The following is a 20,956-nucleotide window of genomic DNA, read 5'->3' as shown; positions in this document are numbered from 1 at the left end:
GCTGACAGGCAAGGACGGCAAATGTGGGTAGCCCACCGTGCAGCAAAGCAGGGGATGGTCTAAGGTCAGGGCTCCCAAGAGTGAGGCGGGGCAGCCAAAGAGAACAGGTAAAGGCGCCGGTTTAGAAATTTAACAAGCCTACGATCCATGCACCTTGGCCTACCTGCCCTACCTAACTGGGGCTGGGGAACAGCCCCTAAACGCACACTGGGGATCACTGCAGAGCTCAGCTCATGTCGCTATTTGCCCGTCAGTCCTGTCGCTCACCAAACACACACACCTTGCAAGCGAGGGGGGGTCTACACGTGAGGGGAGCCAGACCTGGGACCCTTATGGCCACGAATAAGGCAGAGGGACCCCGCCCCATGGGGACCCTGCCGGGCGGCCCTCACGACCCTCGCCCCGCCTAGGATCCTTACGGGCAGGAAAGGGGCGGGGAAGGGATCCCTCCCCCCCGGCGCCCCTCACCCCGCCTGGGGGCGCCCCGGGCTCCCCTGTCAGGCCAGCCCCCGGCCCGGCTCCCGCACCCCTGCGGCCGCCTGCCCCGCCCTCTCGGCCGCAAGCAACCGTAGGACCACCCCGGCCTCGGCCCCGGGTCCCGCCCGGCCCCTCACCCGTCAGGCCGCCCCCCTTGCCGTGGCCCCGCCGCCGCTGCAGCAGGAAGAAGGGGTTGGCCCGCTCGGTGACCCAGAGCGCGTTGGCCAGCAGCACCTCCTCGGGGCCCAGCCACATGGCGCCGGCTCCGCTCCGCGCTGGGCCAGGCCGCCGGCTTCGGGCAGGCTGGGCCGGGCCGGGCCGGGCCGCGGCTGGAGCTGAGGAGACGGGCCGAGGCGACTCAGCTCAGCCCGCGCAACCGAGGGGGCGGCGCCCTCTGGCGGCCCGGCCGGCTCACGCCAGCGGCACGTCTCCGCTGGCGGACGGGAAGGGAGTTGGCCGCTCAGGGCCGCCTCCGTCCCCGAGCCCCGGGGAACAACTCCCCTGCCCCGCGCGTCAGAGACCCCCCTCGCCGCAGAGACCCTCCCCCACCCCCGGCGAACGGACCCCCCCTCGCCGCAGAGACCCTCCCCCACCCCCGGCGAACGGACCCCCCCTCGCCGCAGAGACCCTCCCCCACTCCCGGGGAACGGACCCCCCAGCGCGTCAGAGACCCCCCCCCGGGGAACGGACCCCCCAGCGCGTCAGAGACCCCCCCCCGGGGAACGGACCTCCCGTGCCGCAGAGACCCTCCCCCACTCCCGGGGAACGGACCTCCCGTGCCGCAGAGACCCTCCCCCACCCCCGGCGAACGGACCCCCCCCTCGCCGCAGAGACCCTCCCCCACCCCCGGCAACGGACCCCCCCTCGCCGCAGAGACCCTCCCCCACCCACGGCGAACGGACCTCCCGTGCCGCAGAGACCCTCCCCCACCCCCGGCGAACGGACCCCCCCCTCGCCGCAGAGACCCTCCCCCACCCCCGGCAACGGACCCCCCCTCGCCGCAGAGACCCTCCCCCACCCCCGGCGAACGGACCCCCCCTCGCCGCAGAGACCCTCCCCCACTCCCGGGGAACGGACCCCCCAGCGCGTCAGAGACCCCCCCCGGGGAACGGACCCCCCAGCGCGTCAGAGACCCCCCCCCGGGAACGGACCTCCCGTGCCGCAGAGACCCTCCCCCACCCCCGGCGAACGGACCCCCCCTCGCCGCAGAGACCCTCCCCCACTCCCGGGGAACGGACCTCCCGTGCCGCAGAGACCCTCCCCCACCCCCGGCGAACGGACCCCCCCTCGCCGCAGAGACCCTCCCCCACCCCCGGCGAACGGACCCCCCCTCGCCGCAGAGACCCTCCCCCACTCCCGGGGAACGGACCTCCCGTGCCGCAGAGACCCTCCCCCACCCCCGGCGAACGGACCCCCCCTCGCCGCAGAGACCCTCCCCCACCCCCGGCGAACGGACCCCCCCTCGCCGCAGAGACCCTCCCCCACCCCCGGCGAACGGACCCCCCCTCGCCGCAGAGACCCTCCCCCACTCCCGGGGAACGGACCCCCCAGCGCGTCAGAGACCCCCCCCCGGGGAACGGACCCCCCAGCGCGTCAGAGACCCCCCCCCGGGAACGGACCTCCCGTGCCGCAGAGACCCTCCCCCACCCCCGGCGAACGGACCCCCCCTCGCCGCAGAGACCCTCCCCCACTCCCGGGGAACGGACCTCCCGTGCCGCAGAGACCCTCCCCCACCCCCGGCGAACGGACCCCCCCCTCGCCGCAGAGACCCTCCCCCACCCCCGGCGAACGGACCCCCCCTCGCCGCAGAGACCCTCCCCCACCCCCGGCGAACGGACCCCCCCTCGCCGCAGAGACCCTCCCCCACTCCCGGGGAACGGACCTCCCAGCGCGTCAGAGACCCCCCCCCGGGGAACGGACCCCCCAGCGCGTCAGAGACCCCCCCCCGGGGAACGGACCTCCCGTGCCGCAGAGACCCTCCCCCACCCCCGGCGAACGGACCCCCCCGTGCGTCAGAGACCCCCCCCAGGGAAAGGACCCCCCCCCGTGCATCAGAGACCCCTACCCCGCGGAACGGACCCCCGTGCTGCAGAGAGCCTCCCCCACCCCCGGGGAACAGACCCCCCCCGCATAGACCCACCCCCAGGGAAAGGACCCCCCCCCGTGCATCAGAGACCCCTACCCCGTGGAACGGACCTCCATGCTGCAGAGACCCCCCCCGTGCATCAGACACCCCGCCCATGAAACAGACCCCCGTGCCACAGAGACCATCCTGCGGGGAACAGCCCCTCTTCCCTATGACACAGACACCATCCTCCCACCACCGGGGTGGAATCCCCCCCCCCAATGCCAAGACAGCGATCACCGCCAGGGGAATAGCCCCCAAAATGCCACACAGAGATTACCCCCTCCTGCCTCCATCCCTTTACAAAGGACTAGCCCTTCCCCCAGTACCACAACAGAGGTTGCCCATGGTGGGCCAGCTCCACCCCACCCCAGAGAATAGGGAGTCCCCGCCACAGCCTCCAGCTCCTAAACCCCCTGCTTCCTCCCCTGCTTAATGTTGCCAGCCCTAAGCACTCAAATATTAGGATTTAGGCCCACCCCCCAAATCATGAATGTTGTTCATAAAATAATCAGGGTCTTTTATATTTGCCTTCTGATGTCTGAACCTGTAGGGTGCACTCAGGACACGTTTTCAGGCTTTTCTCCCTCACCCTGAGGTTTAAAAACTTACTTTCTGTGAAACAAAAGCTGAGATTCCCATTGCAGTCACAACTCCTGGAGCTGGGGCTTCAAGCAAAACACCAAATATTGTGAGACTCGCGACAAAATCATGAGAGTTGGCACCACTGGAATAGGACACACCCTCCTTCCCAGTGCCTCCTCCACTCCCCTTGTCAGAGAGCAGGCTGTTAGGATCCTGGAGATGAGCGGGCAGAGGCCGCCCACTACTAAAGGACCTCCACCAGGCTAAGGGGAGGATCCACAGGGTCCAGGATCTCAATTAAGTACGGGTGACAACTAAAGATACAACAGGGATGGGAGCAAGGTCACAGGGCTAAATGAAGGGAAGCGGACGGGGACACCGAGCTGTAGTGGTATTTCACCAGAGGCCTCCCACTTATTCTACACCTCTCGTGTCTCTTCACAGTGCCAGACTAGTTTCCCTCCTCCTGGGGAAACTGGAGTATGCTGTGCAATAAATATAACCCTACTCCCAGGGAGTGACCCTCTGGGAATGGGGGTAATGCTCTCTACCACAGACAAGGAGCATCCCTTTCATGCCACCTGCAGCCTCTGGGCAACAAGAAGCAGCTCCCATGTCCCAGCCCTCTTTGGTAAAGGAACCCCTGAGAACGTAGCTTGGAAGGGAACTCTCTGCATTCCACCTACCCCTGCAAAGGGATTAGGGAGGGCTCCTCCTCATGCTGCCTTCACCTATTTAAGCCACAGAAAGTGCACCTCCTCCCCAAAACAAACAAAAATCTCACCTTCCTTGTGGGGGCAGGTTGTGGTGTTCCAGCATTTGCCAGATGATGGAGAGTATGCATCTTCCCCCATGCCATCCATTCCCAGGCCCTTAGGAACACGAAACAGTATTTGCCCCAACATCTCCTGTGCCACTGAGGAAACAGGAAGCGGCTCTCCCCTGCCCCCTCCCTGCCAATGCCACCTACATTTCCTGGGGAATACTGGTCAGCAGCTAGGGATCAATACCCATGATACCTGCTGGCATATGAGAAACAGCTCCTGCTACAGTACAGCTGTGCTGGGTGAGGCCTCTATTTGGATACTCACTTAAGAACCATGTAGTCCATGTCTGTGGATAGTAAGTTAACCAGTTATACAGCAGTTGCAGGTCATTTATTTGTGTGTAAGCAAGACATGAGATAATTCTTCCACTCTATTCTGCATTGATTAGGCTTCAACTGGAGTATTGTGTCCAGTTCTGGGCCCCACATTTCAGGAAGGATGTGGAGAAATTGGAGAGAGTCCAGAGAAGTGCAACAAAAATAATTAAAGGTCTAGAAAACATGACCTATGAGGGAAGAGTGAAAAAACTGGGTTTGTTTAGTCTGGAAAAGAGAAGACTGAGAGGGGACATGATAAGACTTTAAGTGTGTAAAAGTTTGTTAAAAGGCCAAGGGAGAAAAATTGTTTTTCTTAACCTCTGAGGACATGACAAGAAGCAATGGGCTTAAATTGCAGCAAGGAAGGTTTAGACTGGACATTAGGAAAAACTTCTTAACTGTCAGGGCGATTAAGCACTGGAATAAATTGCCTAGGGAGGTTGTAGAATCTCCATCATTGGAGATTTTTATGAGCAGGTTAGACAAACACCTGTCAAGGATCGTCTAGATAATACTTAGTCCTGCCACCAGTGCAGGGGACTGGACTAGATGACATCTCAAGGTCCCTTCCAGTCCTATGATTCTATTTTGGACTTCTGTTCTCAGGCGAATGGCTCACAAGGATAGTCTGAGGACGATGCATAGACAGGAGGCTTTGAGAGGCACAAAGATAGGGATAACTCCTTACGTGCGTTTGAAGGAAGGGGTCAAAGAGGAGATAGCCAAGCAGGTTGTGTGGGCTGGGAGGGAGCAGCCCAAAACTGGTTTAAGATGATTTAACTAAGTGCCTGGAAGGAAGCCCAGGATTGATACAGCACAGTTATCATGGACTAGTGGGCCTTCCTGAGGAACAACTTGGTGGGGCAGTGCAGAGACCAAAAGGCTGACATTTTCTGTTGAGGGAGAAACAAGAAGGAAGGAGGGAAGGTTTTTCATCACTCAGTGTCCCTGGTTTCTGGCCTCCTTCCCCTCACATCTACCATCTAGAGCAAGGATTGTCTCCTACTCTATCTCCCTCATACAGTAGCTGGAAGAACAAGGATAGGACCAATAAGCCCTTCAGCCCAGAGGAACAGGAATCATTGCCCTAGTTTGTCTCTCCAGCCATCATGTCTCTCCTGGAGGAATCAGGATCAGCCTCTTTGCTCCACTGACCCCCAAAGCTATCAGCTACAGGGCTCAAAGAAGGAGCAACAGCAGCTTCATAGCTAGAGTGAGGATATTTTGGCAAGCTAATTCTGAAAGCATAGGTGCCCGTGCCCCTCCGTCTTGTTCCTTTAATTTATGGAGTCAGCATACACAATGCGGTTGCAGCAAGTTACTTTACAAAAGGCATTTGCTGAACTCATGCCGATTTCCTCTTTTGCACTTGAATGTCCTTTCCAGCAGAACTATAATTTGCCAGTGTAATGCACTTCTATAGTAAAATTTCAGGCAGCCCCCTTGGGGTCCACTGAAGCTGACGTTAACTACCACTGGTTTAAATGCTCTTTCCCATTGTCCGCACTGCTACATAATGGCAGGGAACATCAAAAGCAGCTTTATAAATGGCAGAGGCCTTCTTATCAAACTCCCACTCCCAGCATTTATTCTGGTCCCTTCTCTTGTTTTCATAGAGCAGCTTCAGTCCCTAGTAAACAGGAGCATGTTCAGTTTCTTCTTGGCTGTGTGGAATGGGCTCAGCACCGCTGCAAAACCTGGACGCTAGGGCAGCCAGCTTTCCCACTGCAACATGCACCCCAGGCACTCAGTGTTCGCATTGCGTGGGCCTCTCTTAGCATTTAGTATACAGATCTAGATTATTTTCTGAAGGCTTGATCTGCCCCATTGAGCATTTAGGAAGATATTTTATACTTCTATCTGAAAAGTGTACATACCACCTCCACTCCAGTACCTCCCTTCAAATTTGAAACACCAGCCTTTTAAAAACTGTTACACACCTGGTCAGGCCTGTGGAGCTTTCATCTTAACTCCAAAAATTTTCATGTGTTAAGGCATTTCTGGCAACAACATTGCGAAGGACAATGTCTGTTTCAAAGCAGGAAGCCTGATTAGTACGATATACTGATATTTCCCCTCTGTTATCTGCAGAGAACTTTCATGCTCAGTTGAGTTTCCCTTCATATTTTTGTAACCGTTACTTGAGAGAATTTCTTCAGATTCCAAAAGTGGCATGAAGGAAAAACATTGGCAATCACTTTCTCACATTCTCCCTAGCAAAACTCACAGGAAGAAGGCAGTGGCATACCTTCTTTAGGCAGTGGCATGTCTTCAAGGCAGGGATCATTTATTTTCTGTGTTCATATAGCTACCCATGATAAAAATATTTATTAGTATTAGAAACAAGCTAGCCTAAACCTAGACCCTAATATTGCACTGGAACAGAATGAAGAGGATTCTGGATGTTGTTATGTGCATGAATACATTAAGTAATCTATTTTGCCTCAATTCCTGTATTTTTGGGTGAAAGGTGCCAAATCAATGGTGGTGGAAATGAAAATCCTCTCTTTATTCACAACACCGGTACTGCATGCACAGCATCAGTGCAGGCTTCTCCCCCCCTGCCCCACCAAACTGCTTCAGCCCTGACCTAGAAGAATAAGCTCTTGGGTTAATACTGATGCAGTTCCACCAGCACAAGCAACAATGGGATGGGTAGTCTTAACTTGCAGCCAGTATTTAACCACCACATCCTCTAACCCTGCTTATTGATAACACTTCTAACCACCTGCTTTGGCACCTTGGCCACACTAGTGCTCTCTGCTGCTGTTACAAACAGAGTGAACCTGTGATAACAATGGAGGGAAATTTCTGGCCAAAAAAGCAGATGAAGTCTTGGTGTGAGTGGAGGGTTCATTCTCTCTAGCCCTTTAGTCCTTAGCCTCTACCAAAAATGTCAGCAATTTGTGACAAATGAAATGGCTTTGTGAAGTGGCTAGGGATTAGCAGCCTGTTTCACAGACCACCCCATAGAGATTTTTGTATTGGAGTAGGATTTACAGAAGCCACGAAAGGCTTAAAATAAAATACAAGCTAACAGGCGGTTCAGGAGAGCCTTTGTAAAGGAAACATTCTGTTGACATTTAAACAAAAACAAGATTTAAGGTCCCAAACACCTAGCAGAACATGTGTAGATTTTGCAAGTTGGGGCCACTCAGTGCTTCATAGGAGAAGCGTAGTGCCTTGCCCCATTGCCCATAGAGATTGAGATTTCCCTGGCCCTTAAAGCAGGTGATTTTGGTTAGGCCATGTTTTACAGCTATTCAACTGTTCTGATACTAAAAATTATATATTTAGGTATATGGATATATTAAATATATTTTAAAAACCCACTTTGCCTGTAAGTCTTACGAAAATGTAGACTATAAGGGTCTGATCCAAAGCCCATGCAAGTCAATGGGAATCTTTCCATTGTCTTGTATTGGCTTTGGATCAGAACTTCCAACAATGTGGTCAAACACGAGAATGTAAAGGTTTGATTTACTTTTAAAGTTGCTCAAAGTAACCTCCTTCCCCCACAAAAGGAAAAAGGACCTCCATTTATAATGAATGTTTGCTTTTCTTGGAACATTGCATTGTAATCCACTTTTCATGCTGGACAGCCAATGGTAATGGTTAATGACAGCTGTATTCACTGGCAGAATATATATAGGCAGATTTACAGAAGCCCTAACTGATCTAGAACCAACAGTCTCAATTTCATACTCTGCCATTTAGCTACAGAGAACAATCAGGAAGATGCTTTTTAAAATGACACAGTCCAAACCGCTATGTAGTGGAGACTGCAAGTTTTAGGATCTATGGCACCTGAGAGTGCAGAAAGCACCACCAGCAAGAATTATGTTCCTTTTAAAAATGGGGAAATACACAAATGACTGCTGATTCAACTGTACTGTTAAACCCCCAACATGCAACTGAGAGGTTTTGGAGATGAAAGCAAGAACTAATTCCCCTTCCCTCCTTACTACAGGTACCCCTTGATCCGTATCTCAATCACTGGTAGTAATCCCCCACCTCAAACCCCCACCAAGTAAAGAATGGAGAAATAAATGGGGTGTATACAGCAGGATTTATTAGAATGACTCGGCAGTTAACACAAATTCGGCATGAAGCCAGGGCCCCAAACTGTAAGTGGATTAACAAGATAAACAGGTAAAACTGAACATAACCATGTTCACAGAGACACAAGGGAACAGAGACACCAACAGGACCAGGATCATGACTGGACCAGGAACAGGAGAAGACACTGATTAGGAACACCACGGACTGGAGTATGAGGATCAGGAACAACCAGGAACAGGATCAGGACCACACCTGGGAACAGATAAGTCGATTGTCTTCTTAATGGTATGGCAGTCACTGGGCTGCCACTGGGGTGGACAGTGAGCTTCACAGGGCACACAGGGATTTTACACTCCCCTGTTACTAGGCAGACTATCCCTAAGCCACACGACACAATTGTCCCGCTCTAACTGAAAAAGGGCACCAATTGGGAGGGGGGACGATGACGACAAACAACAACAATGCAAACAAAATGGCAAAAACCAAAACAAACCCTACAATACCAGATGTGCCAGGGTTTTTAACTTGGTTCACAGGGACCAAGTAAAATTTACTAGAAAAAATGTGAAACCGTCAGTTGCTTGACAGTAACATTTTATTACCTTCACAGCACCTATCGCCTTGGCAGCCAAGTGCTGTGATACAGACTATTAAAATCATACAAACAACACAGTGCTGCCCGCAACGGGAAGAGAAACTTTCCTCGCACCCTGGATCAGCTCATTTCAATCACAGAGCAATTTTGTGCAGGGGCTCTACGTGGTCTTATAATGACTAGACAAGAGGTGAACTGTGATTACTGGTACTGATTGGCTTAAAATTGCATGCTCTGTGCTAAAACATCCCATATTTGTTACTTTCAGCTTTCCCCCTTGCTGCCTGCTTATTTGCCTCATCAACCTGTAATGTCTAGTCTTTTAGATTGTAAATTCTTTGGGGATAGGGACTACCATTTCTATATATTTGTACATCACTTAGACTAGTGGAGCTCGAGACTTATAGCACAATCACAATATAACAAAACAATAATTTCCTAAATAGAGGATAAAACCAGTTCTGCCAGTGGATCTTCAACAAAGATATGCCGGACTGTCCCATAAACTTCTGCTGGGACTCCTGTCCAAGGGTAAAGATCTCATCCTCCCAACATGCATATGTACGCACCGTTCTGAAAGACACTAAGTTGACACCATTTGTATTTTAAATAACTTTTTAATGAAATGTATTACATTAGCAAATCCTAAATTATAGGTATACACTATTAACATATTGGCATATACCACATAGCTACAATACGGTATTATATTTGCATCAAAATACGTAGACCAAAAGGTTTTGCTGCTGTTGAGCTACAATTTCACAAGGGCTTGAAGGATCTGATTGTTAAGAGGCTAACATACCACCTCATTGTGCCAAGGTTCTAAACAAGGCCATAGTCCATTTCACTTTGCAAAACCTATGGTAGTTTGCTTGCAGTTTTAGAATATATATCCATAGTGGTATAGACCACGCTGTGGCAAACAAATTGAAATGCATAGAACCCGCCTTTTTATTTCACACATACACAAATCAGTAGATTTTTTTCTTATTACTTTCAGTCCCAAGATCCAGAAGAGTTTTCCTCTCTGTTATTACAATGAAATAATTCTCACTCATCTGGTTCTGTGCATAGTTAGCCATGGCCTATAACAGGTGATCCTGATAGAGACAGTGATACAAAGAAGTTTTTATTATTAATTATTTTTTATTATTTTACTTCTAACTGCTGCAGGTCTGACTAGACAATCAGATTAGAAATCATTTCACTTTACTTGTGTACACGGCTAACATGACGGGTCTCATCACCATTGTGACTTACGTATAAATGCATAAGGTGGGATGTTTCTGTTTTGGTTGTGACATTTCTCTTTTGGCATCCAAGCATGGGCTTTCCACACATTCCTTCTGGTATGCATACATGCAAGGATCTGGATCATTTGTCAGGGAAGGGTTGGGAGAGCACTTCTTCCACTGGCCATTATCATCTAGCCAGTCACTTCTGAGGCAGATACTATCATAGTACTCTAAGAATCTGTACATATCAAGCCTCGCTTTTCCAGAACTGCAAGGAGGTTGTTCCCCATATGTACTGTGCTAAGCTTTACTGGCCTTGGAAGCAAGCGAGCCAAGGTCATTTCCAAACCCCACTTTCCAGTGCTAGAGTATGAAGCAGTTGCCAAGACACCCAGCTGGCTAAGCGGAGGCTATATTCCCTAACACAGTGCAACTTTATTAATTCACATGCTGGTAATTTGCAAACTTGATAGTCTGCAATGACTTTGGATCAATGCACCATTTACTTTCTGACACATCCTGGCATTGTCACCGGTTCATCCTCAGGATACAGAAGAGGATTATTTTTAGCAGTCAATTAATTAATTACATTCAGCATCATTCAACTGTTGACCAAGTTCAGTAATTAGCAAATGCGCTTTCAGTCTTTAGTGAGGTTCTACTGTGTCCAATGTTCTGAATATTCCAAAAGAGCTAGTCTAGAACAACCAGAGCCAAGCAACAAAAGTGACAGAACATGCACAAAGCAGCAAAGAAAGGCAAACTTTACGTCAGAGTAAATATATAAAACAGATCACAAGTCATAGCTAAAATTGATCACAGGTCCTCAGTGGCCAAAGCGTAAAGTAGGCTGAGGACAGATGGAAAAAGATAAGCAAATAGGTTGTGACCTGCTCCGCCAAGCGCAAATGACAAATAAATCTATGCATGTAAACAGCATCTTCCATGCAAAGAGTTCAATGCACTTAACAGATATTACTGAAATAAGCCTCACACCATCCTGTGAGGTAGCTATCACCCCCATTTCACAGATAGGGAAACTGAGATAGAGAGTCTGATTTGCCCCCAAAGTCTGAGGGAGAGAGTCAGGAATCTCTGCTTACACAACTCTTGGCTTCTAGGCTGATGCCATAATCATATCACTATCTTCTCATGTCTCTGATAAAAAGAATCTAGGCTCTTCCCATACCTCACACCTTACAACTGGACTGGTGTACTGTAGGGCAATGTGCCAATACAAATCGTGCCAACATTAGCAGTCTCAGCAGGCAGGAAGTTCTATTCTAGGTGGATTATTATTAAACTTCAGTTTGAGAAGCCTTTTTTTTAAGTTGCAAGGTTCCAGATGCTATCGGATATTTCACTACAGAGCCCTCAGCCGTGCTTGCCACTAGGGGACGTTTCTGCACAAAAGCCATGCCTACTCTATTTAGATTGTAATCTTCTGGGAGCAAGGACTCTCTTGTGTGTCCAGTGCCTAGCACAATGGAGCCCCAGTCACAGCTGGGCACTATTCCAGTACTGGATAGTACAATACTGTACTGGATACTACAATAATACAAATAATAAAATATTAACTCAGCTATGCAACAAAACCCCTCTGCAGTCTCGAAACAGTCAGAATTGAATACATCAAAATTAACCGTTCATTCTTACATTGTAAGCTCTTTGGGGGCAGAGACCATCTTTCTGCTCTGTGTCTGTATAGTGCTTAGAAAAATAGGGTCCTGGTCCATGAGCAGAGCTGGCAGGTACTACCACAATATAAATATTAAATTAAAATTTTTTTGCAATCTTAAACTTCAAATCCCATTCCATTGTGGTATTAGTTTTGGGTTCCTCTGAGATCAGAAGGAAAAGTGAAAGGGTGACAAAGTAATAATCTGCATAAATGAGTGTCTTGCAAAACTAGGTCACATTATCCATTTAGTAACTTAACTGAGAATGACAAGGAATCACTCTACCTTCCACTGACAACAGTATTGCTGTTTCCACTTGGAGGGTTTCTTTAGAGAGAGGAGACAGTGTGGGGAAGGGAGTCAGCAGGGGATAAGCCAGGCTGAGAGAAATCTGACAAAGCTTGTTAGATAAAATAGCTGATTCGGAAGAATGCATATGGATTGTTTCACTAAATACCCAGTGTCAGACATGGCTAAATCTGTTTGTCAGATCTGAACAGTCCTGGCATCAGACTGACAGAGAACTGAGTGAATGGTGCCTTTATTGTCTTAACAAGCAGGGAGAAATATAAATAAATAAAAAGACAATAGATAAGCTTCTTATCTGACCTTCTTTAGAGTAACAGCCCCGTTAGTCTGTATTCGCAAAAAGAAAAGGAGTACTTGTGGCACTTTAGAGACTAACCAATTTATTTGAGCATGAGCTTTCGTGAGCTACAGCTCACTTCATACACATTGTAAGGAGAGTGATCACTTTATATGAGCTATTACCAACAGGAGAGTGGGTTTGTGCGGGTGGGAGGGGGGGAGAAAACCTGGATTTGTGCTGGAAATGACCCAACTTGATTATCATACACATTGTAAGGAGAGTGATCACTTTAGATAAGCTATTACCAGCAGGAGAGTGGGGTGGGGGGAGAGAAAACCTTTTGTAGTGGTAACCACCCATTTTTTCGTGGTTTGTGTGTATAAAAAGATCTTCCGTACTTTCCACAGTATGCATCCAATGAAGTGAGCTGTAGCTCATGAAAGCTTATGCTCAAATAAATTGGTTAGTCTCTAAGGTGCCACAAGTACTCCTTTTCTTTTATCTGACCTTAGGAGTTGACCCACTCTGCCCTCCCCACTAGATGTCACTGCATGCAACTGAAAATACACCACAGCTTTATTTGGTGAGCCAGACCCCACAGGTCAGGGAGAGGCTGCAATTGTCTTTTCCTCTCCTTTTGAATCATCCTGCAGGCTGCTCACCGTTTCACTCAGATGGCAGTAAAAGAAAGCAGCCTTGCTGACAGTAAAGGGTTTCGCAGCATGAAGATGGGAAGCTCAGCTATCCAGACCACTATCCACAAGTACTCCTTTTCTTTTTGTGAATACAGACTAACATGGCTGCTACTCTGAAACCTATCCAGACCTAGCAGCCTTTGTTACTGTAGCTATGGCAGAAGTAACATGCTTGTCCAGTCACTGACAATGAAATACCCCAGGAGCGGCAAGCACTGGCTCCAGGAGGCAGATCTAGACCCACTTCAGCTACCAAATAGGCAGAACATGTTCTGAGCACAAGAAGTGGCTCTGTCATTAGAAAGTCATTGAGGGTCAGAGACTGTAGGAGCTGACAGATGTCCAAAAGAAGGCAGAATGATCCTCTCATCTGTCAGGGAGGTCAGGTTTCCTCCCCAGACCTCCATCACTATTTCCCCACTCTATTAATTGTCTCTTTAGTTTGGGCTTATTTTTAGTTAGTATTAGGTTTTATTTCCTTCTGACAAAACACAATGACACAGCAGCCACTGGAATCAGTTGATATTGACCACTGTCATGTGACGGGGTATTAATCTTTTGTAACCTTAACCCATGACAGACGACTGGGGCCAGGAAGTGAAGTCCAGTCCCTTACTAGTTCTTCTACTTGTCACAGCTTCATTACAGACTTCTCCATTTTGCAGGAGAAAGACTATGGGTAACATTTACAAAAGTGCATAAGGAGTCTTAAGTCCCATTGAAAGTCTAGTCTCTTTGGCACTTTTTAAAAACTTTACCAATTTCTCTGAAGAAGAAGAGGAAGCAAGTGGCAACTGAGAGAGAGGTTATTCATTCTTGATTCTTCCCATGGACACACAGCGACAGAGCTAAGGACAAATCTAGTCCCTGGCCCCTCATCTAGCCACTAGTAAGTATGAGAGAGGAGTTGGATACTTTGTTTTCTCTTGATTTTACAAGACATATTGACTCTGCATCACACTCACTCCCCACCCTAAAAACATTTTTTTCCCTTTATAATCTGACATTTTCTGCATTTATTCAATAGGAGCATTATACATCTGCACAAAGCGTATTCTTTAAAACGCTTGCAGTGAAAAAATAACACACCTGGTGTATGGTGATCAAAGTCCATGGGGCCAGGGTTTCACACTGAATGTATTTAAAAGCTGTATTTCCTCAATCACTTCTCATACACTAGTAGTCCCTACTCTACTAAACCCAGCATTGAAGAAAAAAGGCAAGGTTGTTTTAAGAAATGTGTGTGTGTGTGTGTGTGTAAACTCTCTTTTCAGATAACACCTATTCTTCTGTACTAATAGGTTGAAAATTAAGATATACATCGGAGTTATAACAGAGAGGGTAAAAACCTAAGGTTAAAGCTTCACCTGTGATGTTTAATCTCCATTTTACCAGGAAGTGTAGTTCAGAGGAACACATTGTTCATTTACTCAAGTTCTAAGGCTACACTGCCCCGCAATCTGATATCTATATAGCCTCTATATAGTCTAACATATTAGGAAAGTTTAACGGAACACATTTTCCTCTCCACTTTTCTGTGGGAAAGTAGTTTTGTTGCCTCCCTAGTCCTAAATACTTTCCTCTCCTTCTGTAAACACATCAGCAGGGGCAGAGAACCCCACGCACAGTGGATTAGAGCAGTGAGCACCTGCTGCCTAGCATATACATTCATTATTTGGCACTGAAGGACTTGGTTTCTGAGATGCCACATGACTTCTTTGGTTTTAAAAGCACACAAAAGTACTCTCCAAGCAAAAAATTAACAATTCCTACCATTAACTGTATTCACTCACCAGCAAGCAGATTACACAGAGCTGCCTTAGGGAAACTCCAACTAGATTTCTCTGCCCTTGCACCCAACTCCATCCTCAGGCACAGAATGATGATCTAGCCTCAAACACAGACTGTTGTTAAGGGCATACCAGAGTGTTAACTTTGTCCCTGGAGCACTCTTGCTGCAGCATATTAGAGTAGCTGTCCCTATGTCTAGCTTTGTGGTTAAAGATATTTGTTCTCCCAAGCTTTTGAAATGGTTTAAATGAGCACTGCTGTTTTGATCACCTTGTTTTATCAGATGCTCCTTGCAGAAGTGTAGGTTACATCCATTTTTTATAAAGCACATGGGGACGCTCAGACAGCCAGTCAGATCATGCAGCTAAGTCTTCGGTATTGAAGAGAGATGTTGACTTGTCCAATGGAATGGGTCATAGACTACTCCAGTGTAGTTTAAACAAGGAAGAAATAAGTGTTCCATAATATATTCATAAGCACAGTGGGCATTTCTTTCGCTATTACACAATTGTTTCAGTTTCCACTTAGCCAAGGCAGTGCAGTCTTCTGACATTACAGAATCATAGAAATGTAGGGCTGGAAGGGACTTTGAAAGGTCATCTAGTCCAGCCTCCTGCCCTGAGGAAGGACCAAGTAAACCTAGACCATCCCTGATAGGTGTTTCTTCAACCTGTTCTTAGAAACCTCCAGTGATGGGGATTCCACACCCTTCCTTGGAAGCCTATTCCAGAGCTGAACTCCCCTTATAGTTCTGAAGCTTTTCCTAATATCTAACCTAAATTTCCCTTGCTGCAGAGTAAACCCATTACTTCCTGTCCTACCCTTGGTGGATGTGCAGAACAATTGATCACCATCCTCTTTTATAACAGCCCTTAACATATTTGAAGACTGTTGTCAGTCTTTTTCTCTCAAGACTAAACATGTCCAGCTTTTTTTTTTTTTAAACTTTTCCTCATAGTACACATTTTCTAAACTTTTTATAATTTTTGTTGCTCTCCTCTGGAGACTCTTAAATTTATCTACAGTTTTTTAAAAGTGTAATTCCCAAACTGGACACAATACTGGCCTCACACCAGTGCCAAGTAGAGCATGACAATTAGCTTCCCAGTCTTACATATAACACTCCTGTTAATACACCCCAGGGTATTAGTCTTTTTCACAAATGCAGCACAGAGGTGACTCATGCTCAATTTGTGATCCACTATAACCCTCAGATCCTTTTCAGCAGTACTGCCATATAGCCAGTTATTCCCCTTTTTGTAATTGTACATTTGATTTTTCCTTCCTACGTGTAGTACTTTGCACTTGGCTTTATTGAATTTCATCTTGTTGATTTCAGACTAATTCTCCAATTTGTCAAGATCGTTTTAAATTCTAATCCTGTTCTCCACAGTGCTTGCAACCTCTCCCAACTTGGTGTCATCTGCAAATTTTATAAGCGTACTCTCCCCTGCACTATCCAAGTCATTAACGAAAATATTAAGTACTACCAAACCCAGACCCCTGCAGCATCCCACTAGATAAATTCCCCCCGTTGACAGAGAACCACTGATAACTAATCCCTGAGTACAGTCTTTCAACCAATTTTGCACCCACCTTACAGTAATTTCATTTAGATCCACATTTCCTGAATTTGCTTATGAGAAAGTCATGTGGCGCTGTGCCAAAAGCCTTATTAAAATCAAGATATATCACATCTACAGCCTCCCTCTATCCACTAGCCTAGTAAAAAAAGAAGGAAATTAAGTTGGTTTGGTACTATTTTCTCTTGACAAACCATGCTGGCTGAGTATTCCTTATAACTCTATTATCCTCTAGGTGCTTATAAACTGATTATTTGATAATCGGTTCCAGTATCTTTCCAGCTATCAAAGTTAGGCTGACCCATCTCTAATTCCCCAGTTCTTCCCCCCACCCCTCTTTTTAAAGATAGGTACTATGTTTGCCCATCTCCAGTCCCCTGGGAGCTCACCTGATCTCCATGAGTAATCAAAGGTAATTACTAATGGTTGCGAGATTGCTTCAGCTAGTTTCTTAAGTACCCGAGGGTGAATTTCATCAGGCCCCGCTGCCTTGAATACATCTACTGTATCTAAATATTAATGCTGTCGATTAATCACAGTTAACTCACGCGATTAAAAAAAATTAAGAGTAATTAATCAGTTTTAATTGCACTGTTAAACAATAGAATGCCAATTGAAATTTATTAAATATTTTGGGTGTTTTTATACATTTTCATATATCTTGTATTGTGTTGTAACTGAAATCAAAGTATATATTTTTGATTACAAATATTTGCACTGTAAAAATGATAATAGTATTTTTCAATTCACTTCATCCAAGTGCTGTAGTGCAATCTCTTTGTCATGAAAGTGCAATTTACATACGTAGATTTTTTTGTTACATAACTGCACTCAAAAACAAAACAATGTAAAACTTCAGATCCTACAAGTCCACTCAGTCCTACTTCTTGTTCAGCCAATCGCTAAGACAAACAAGGTTGTTTACATTGACAGGAGATAATGCTGCCCTAATCTTATTTACAATGTCACCAGAAAGTGAGAACAGGCATTTGCGTGGTACTTTTGTAGCTGGTGTTGCAAGGTATTTACGTGCCAGATATGCTAAACAATCATATGGCCCTTCATGCTTCAGCCACCATTCCAGAGGACATGCTTCCATGCTGATGACGCTCATTAAAAAAAACAATGCATTAATTAAATTTGTCACTTAACTCCTTGGGGCAGAACTGTATGTCCCCTACTCTGTTTTACCCGCATTCTGCCCTATATTTCCTGTTATAGCAGTCTCAAATTATGACCCAGCACATGTTCGTTTTAAGAACACTTTCACTGTAGATTTCACAAAATGCAAAGAAGGTACCAATGTGAGATTTCTAACTGACCCAACGTTTAAGAATCTGAAGTGTCTTCCAAAGTCTGATCAGGACAGGGTGTGGAGCATGCTTTCAGAAGTCTTAAAAGAGCAACACTCTGATGCGGAAACTACAGAACCCGAACCACCAAAAAAGAAAATCAACCTTCTGCTGGTGGGATCTGACTCAAAATGAATGTGCATTGGTTCACACTGCTTTGGATTGTTATGGAGAAGAACCAGTCATCAGCACTGGACACACATCCCCTGGAATGGTGGTTGAAGCATGAAGGGACATACGAATCCTTAGTGCATCTGGCACATAAATATCTTGCACACCGGCTACAACAGTGCCATGCGAACACCTGTTCTCACTTTCAGGTGACATTATAAACAAGAAGTGGGCAGCATTATCTCCTGCAAATATTAACAAACTTGTTTGTCTTAGCGATTGACTGAATAAGAAGTAGGACTGAGTGGACTTGCAGGCTCTAAAATTTTAGATTGTTTTGTTTTTGAATGCAGTTTTCTTGTACCTAATTTTACATTTGCAAGTTCAACTTTCATGATAAAGAGATCACACTATATTACTTGTATTAGGTGAACTGAAAAATACTATTTCTTTTGTTTTTTTACAGTGCAAATACTTGTAATAATAAATATAAAGTGAGCACTGTACACTTTTTATTCTGTGTTGTAACTGAAATCAACATATTTGAAAATGTAGAAAACATCCAAAATATTTAAATAAATGGAATTCTATTAACAGTGCAATTAATTGAGATAAATTTTTTTAATCGCTTGACAGCCCTACTAAATATTTTTAACCTGTTCTTTCCCTATTTTGGCTGGTGATTCTTTTATTTTGTTGTTAATATTGTGTTAAGTACATAAGAACGGCCAGACTGGGTCAGACCAAAGGTCCATCCAGCCCAGTATCCTGTCTGCTGACAGTGGCCAGTGCCAGGTGCCCCAGAGGGAGAGAACATAACAGGTAATGATCAAGTGATCTCTCTCCTGCCATCCAGTAGCTTGTCACAATTAATCCAGAGGTTTTATACGAACACTATGACACTCCTCTTAAAAGTAAGAAAGATTGTGAGGGCAGATATTAAAACTGGAAGGCCCTTTTTTCTCATGACAGGTTTTATACACACAAATCCTAGTCTGGTAACCTCATATTCCCTTATCAGTGAGACTGTAAAAGTCTTGGTGGGGAAGGAACACACCAGTGCAGTCTATTTACCAATGCTCAGTAATGCATTAGCTTGCTTTATCTGTAATATTGTCTTCTTGGCACTTGTACAGCTTTGCACTGGAAGCCTGCAAAAGCGTTGTTGAAAAGGCTTCTGATCATTGCATTTCTCTTACAATGGTAATAAAACTATGAAATATTTTGCCTACTATAATTCTACCACGAATTGGTAAAATGTAGCCTCTCCTAGGGTCTGATCCTAAGAGGTGCTTAGAACCCTTTCATTACCACTGACTCAGTGTATTCAATCAATTGTAGGCTCCAGGCAGAACTCACTGCATAAGCATTTCCTACTTGTCTTTTCTACCCCAGTTCTGCTGCAGCATTAAAGTGATTGAATACCCTAGGGGTGAGAATTTGAGAGGCATATTCTCAATTGTATAGACAACGACTCAGCCACAAAGCTCTCTTTAGCAAGAGTAACAAGTGGTTCTCTAAGCCTGGCACCTCAAGGGAAAGAACACACTGTCAAGTTGTTCTGATGACCTGGTGTCTTATTTTATAGATTTCAGAGTAACAGCCGTGTTAGTCTGTATTCGCAAAAAGAAAAGGAGTACTTGTGGCACCTTAGAGACTAACCAATTTTAAGGTTGATATTATTTTCCACGTACAGAATCTTATACATGAAGAATTTAATTCCTGCCACTTGTCCTTTGAAATAATGTTTGTTTGTAATTATTTCATAGGCTTAATGATTATGTTTTTATAAGAGTGACATTGTCCAGTTGTTTGCGCCTAAAATTCAGGATTTGTTTTTTAATACACATTTATAAAACCCATTATTTTAATGATTTCTTTTCAGTTTTCTATTTGAATGTAACCATTGTAACATTATGCTAGAAGGGGAGGTAAAAGTGAAACTGACAAGTCCTTTAGGGCAGGAACTGTCATATATTGTGTTCATGAAGTGCCTAACACAGTATGACCCAACCTGATTGTGGCTTTTAGGTGCTACCACAATATAAATGTTAAAGTTTTCTTTGTCCAAGCTTAATGAAGCAAATAAACATGGATGTTGCAAAGTACATTAGATTTTAAGATGTTTTCAATTGTAATAATTTATTTATTGTTGGTAACATAGGCAAGAAACATGCTGAGAGGTTGTTTTTAACTTGAGAATATCCCTTGGCGAACACAAGTAAATCCTAATTTTACAAACATCTTGGGGGATGCAAAACTTCCATATAATTAGGAGTTGGGTAAAAATTGTGGGGAATACAATAGCCTAACTGGGAAGATGTAGGATTTGGGATAAAAAGAATTTTAATAAAATTCATAAAATTGTTGGTGTAGCTATCAAGCCTGTATTTGCTTTAAAAATATTACTTCAAGTAACTGGGACTTACTGTGCATACATTTTACTTCTGCAAAGTGACAGCCACCTGCAGTGCCACTACAGTAGAAAGAGGACAATGATGCATGCTAGCCTCTTGTTCCTTTTAATGTTAAAAAGGAAATCCCAAAACTACGATCACTTCTCTGAAAAATCAGCCATGTTCCCTACACTGTCTCTTTCACATCCTTAATATGGCCAAATACAAGGACTTCCAATACCACATGTCAAAGCATGCATTCATGGATCAGTTTGAACTAGCATTTAGCTTTCCTCACAGCACTGGAGTTTCCAAATGAGGGAGTGTCATTTACAAGTGTTAGACTCCAACATATCCCTCAACTCACGTATTTTACTAGCTACAGCACCAGTAGATCCTTAAAGTAGTATTGCCAACCCCAAGTTTTCAAAAATCGTGAACCAGGCCCCCAAAATCATGAGATTGGCTTTAAAAAAGTCCAAGAGATTTAGTAATATAATTTTTAAAATTGTATTGAAGTTTTTATTTGCCCCC

General features: G+C 45.9%; 1 protein-coding gene across 4 annotated transcripts in view; it reads right to left on the bottom strand.

The window, feature by feature from the left end:
* The window catches only part of TBC1D9B (TBC1 domain family member 9B), a 38,111-nt gene extending 37,263 nt beyond the window's left edge, over positions 1-848 (bottom strand). For 2 of the 4 annotated variants that reach the window (XM_073355366.1, XM_073355368.1), the window contains exon 1: positions 615-847. In XM_073355366.1, the coding sequence (XP_073211467.1) occupies positions 615-732 (118 nt within the window). In that variant the 5' untranslated portion in view covers positions 733-847. Of the gene's footprint in view, positions 1-614 lie in introns of all 4 variants that reach the window. The other 2 variants (XM_073355370.1, XM_073355367.1) reach the window with 2 other exon arrangements.
* Between the last annotated feature and the right edge of the window lie 20,108 nt (positions 849-20,956).

This window comes from Lepidochelys kempii, chromosome 8 (assembly GCF_965140265.1).
Source record: "Lepidochelys kempii isolate rLepKem1 chromosome 8, rLepKem1.hap2, whole genome shotgun sequence".
NCBI lineage: Eukaryota > Metazoa > Chordata > Testudines > Cheloniidae > Lepidochelys > Lepidochelys kempii.
Note: the sequence above shows the minus strand (reverse complement) of the source record. Positions and strands in the feature narration are given on the sequence as shown.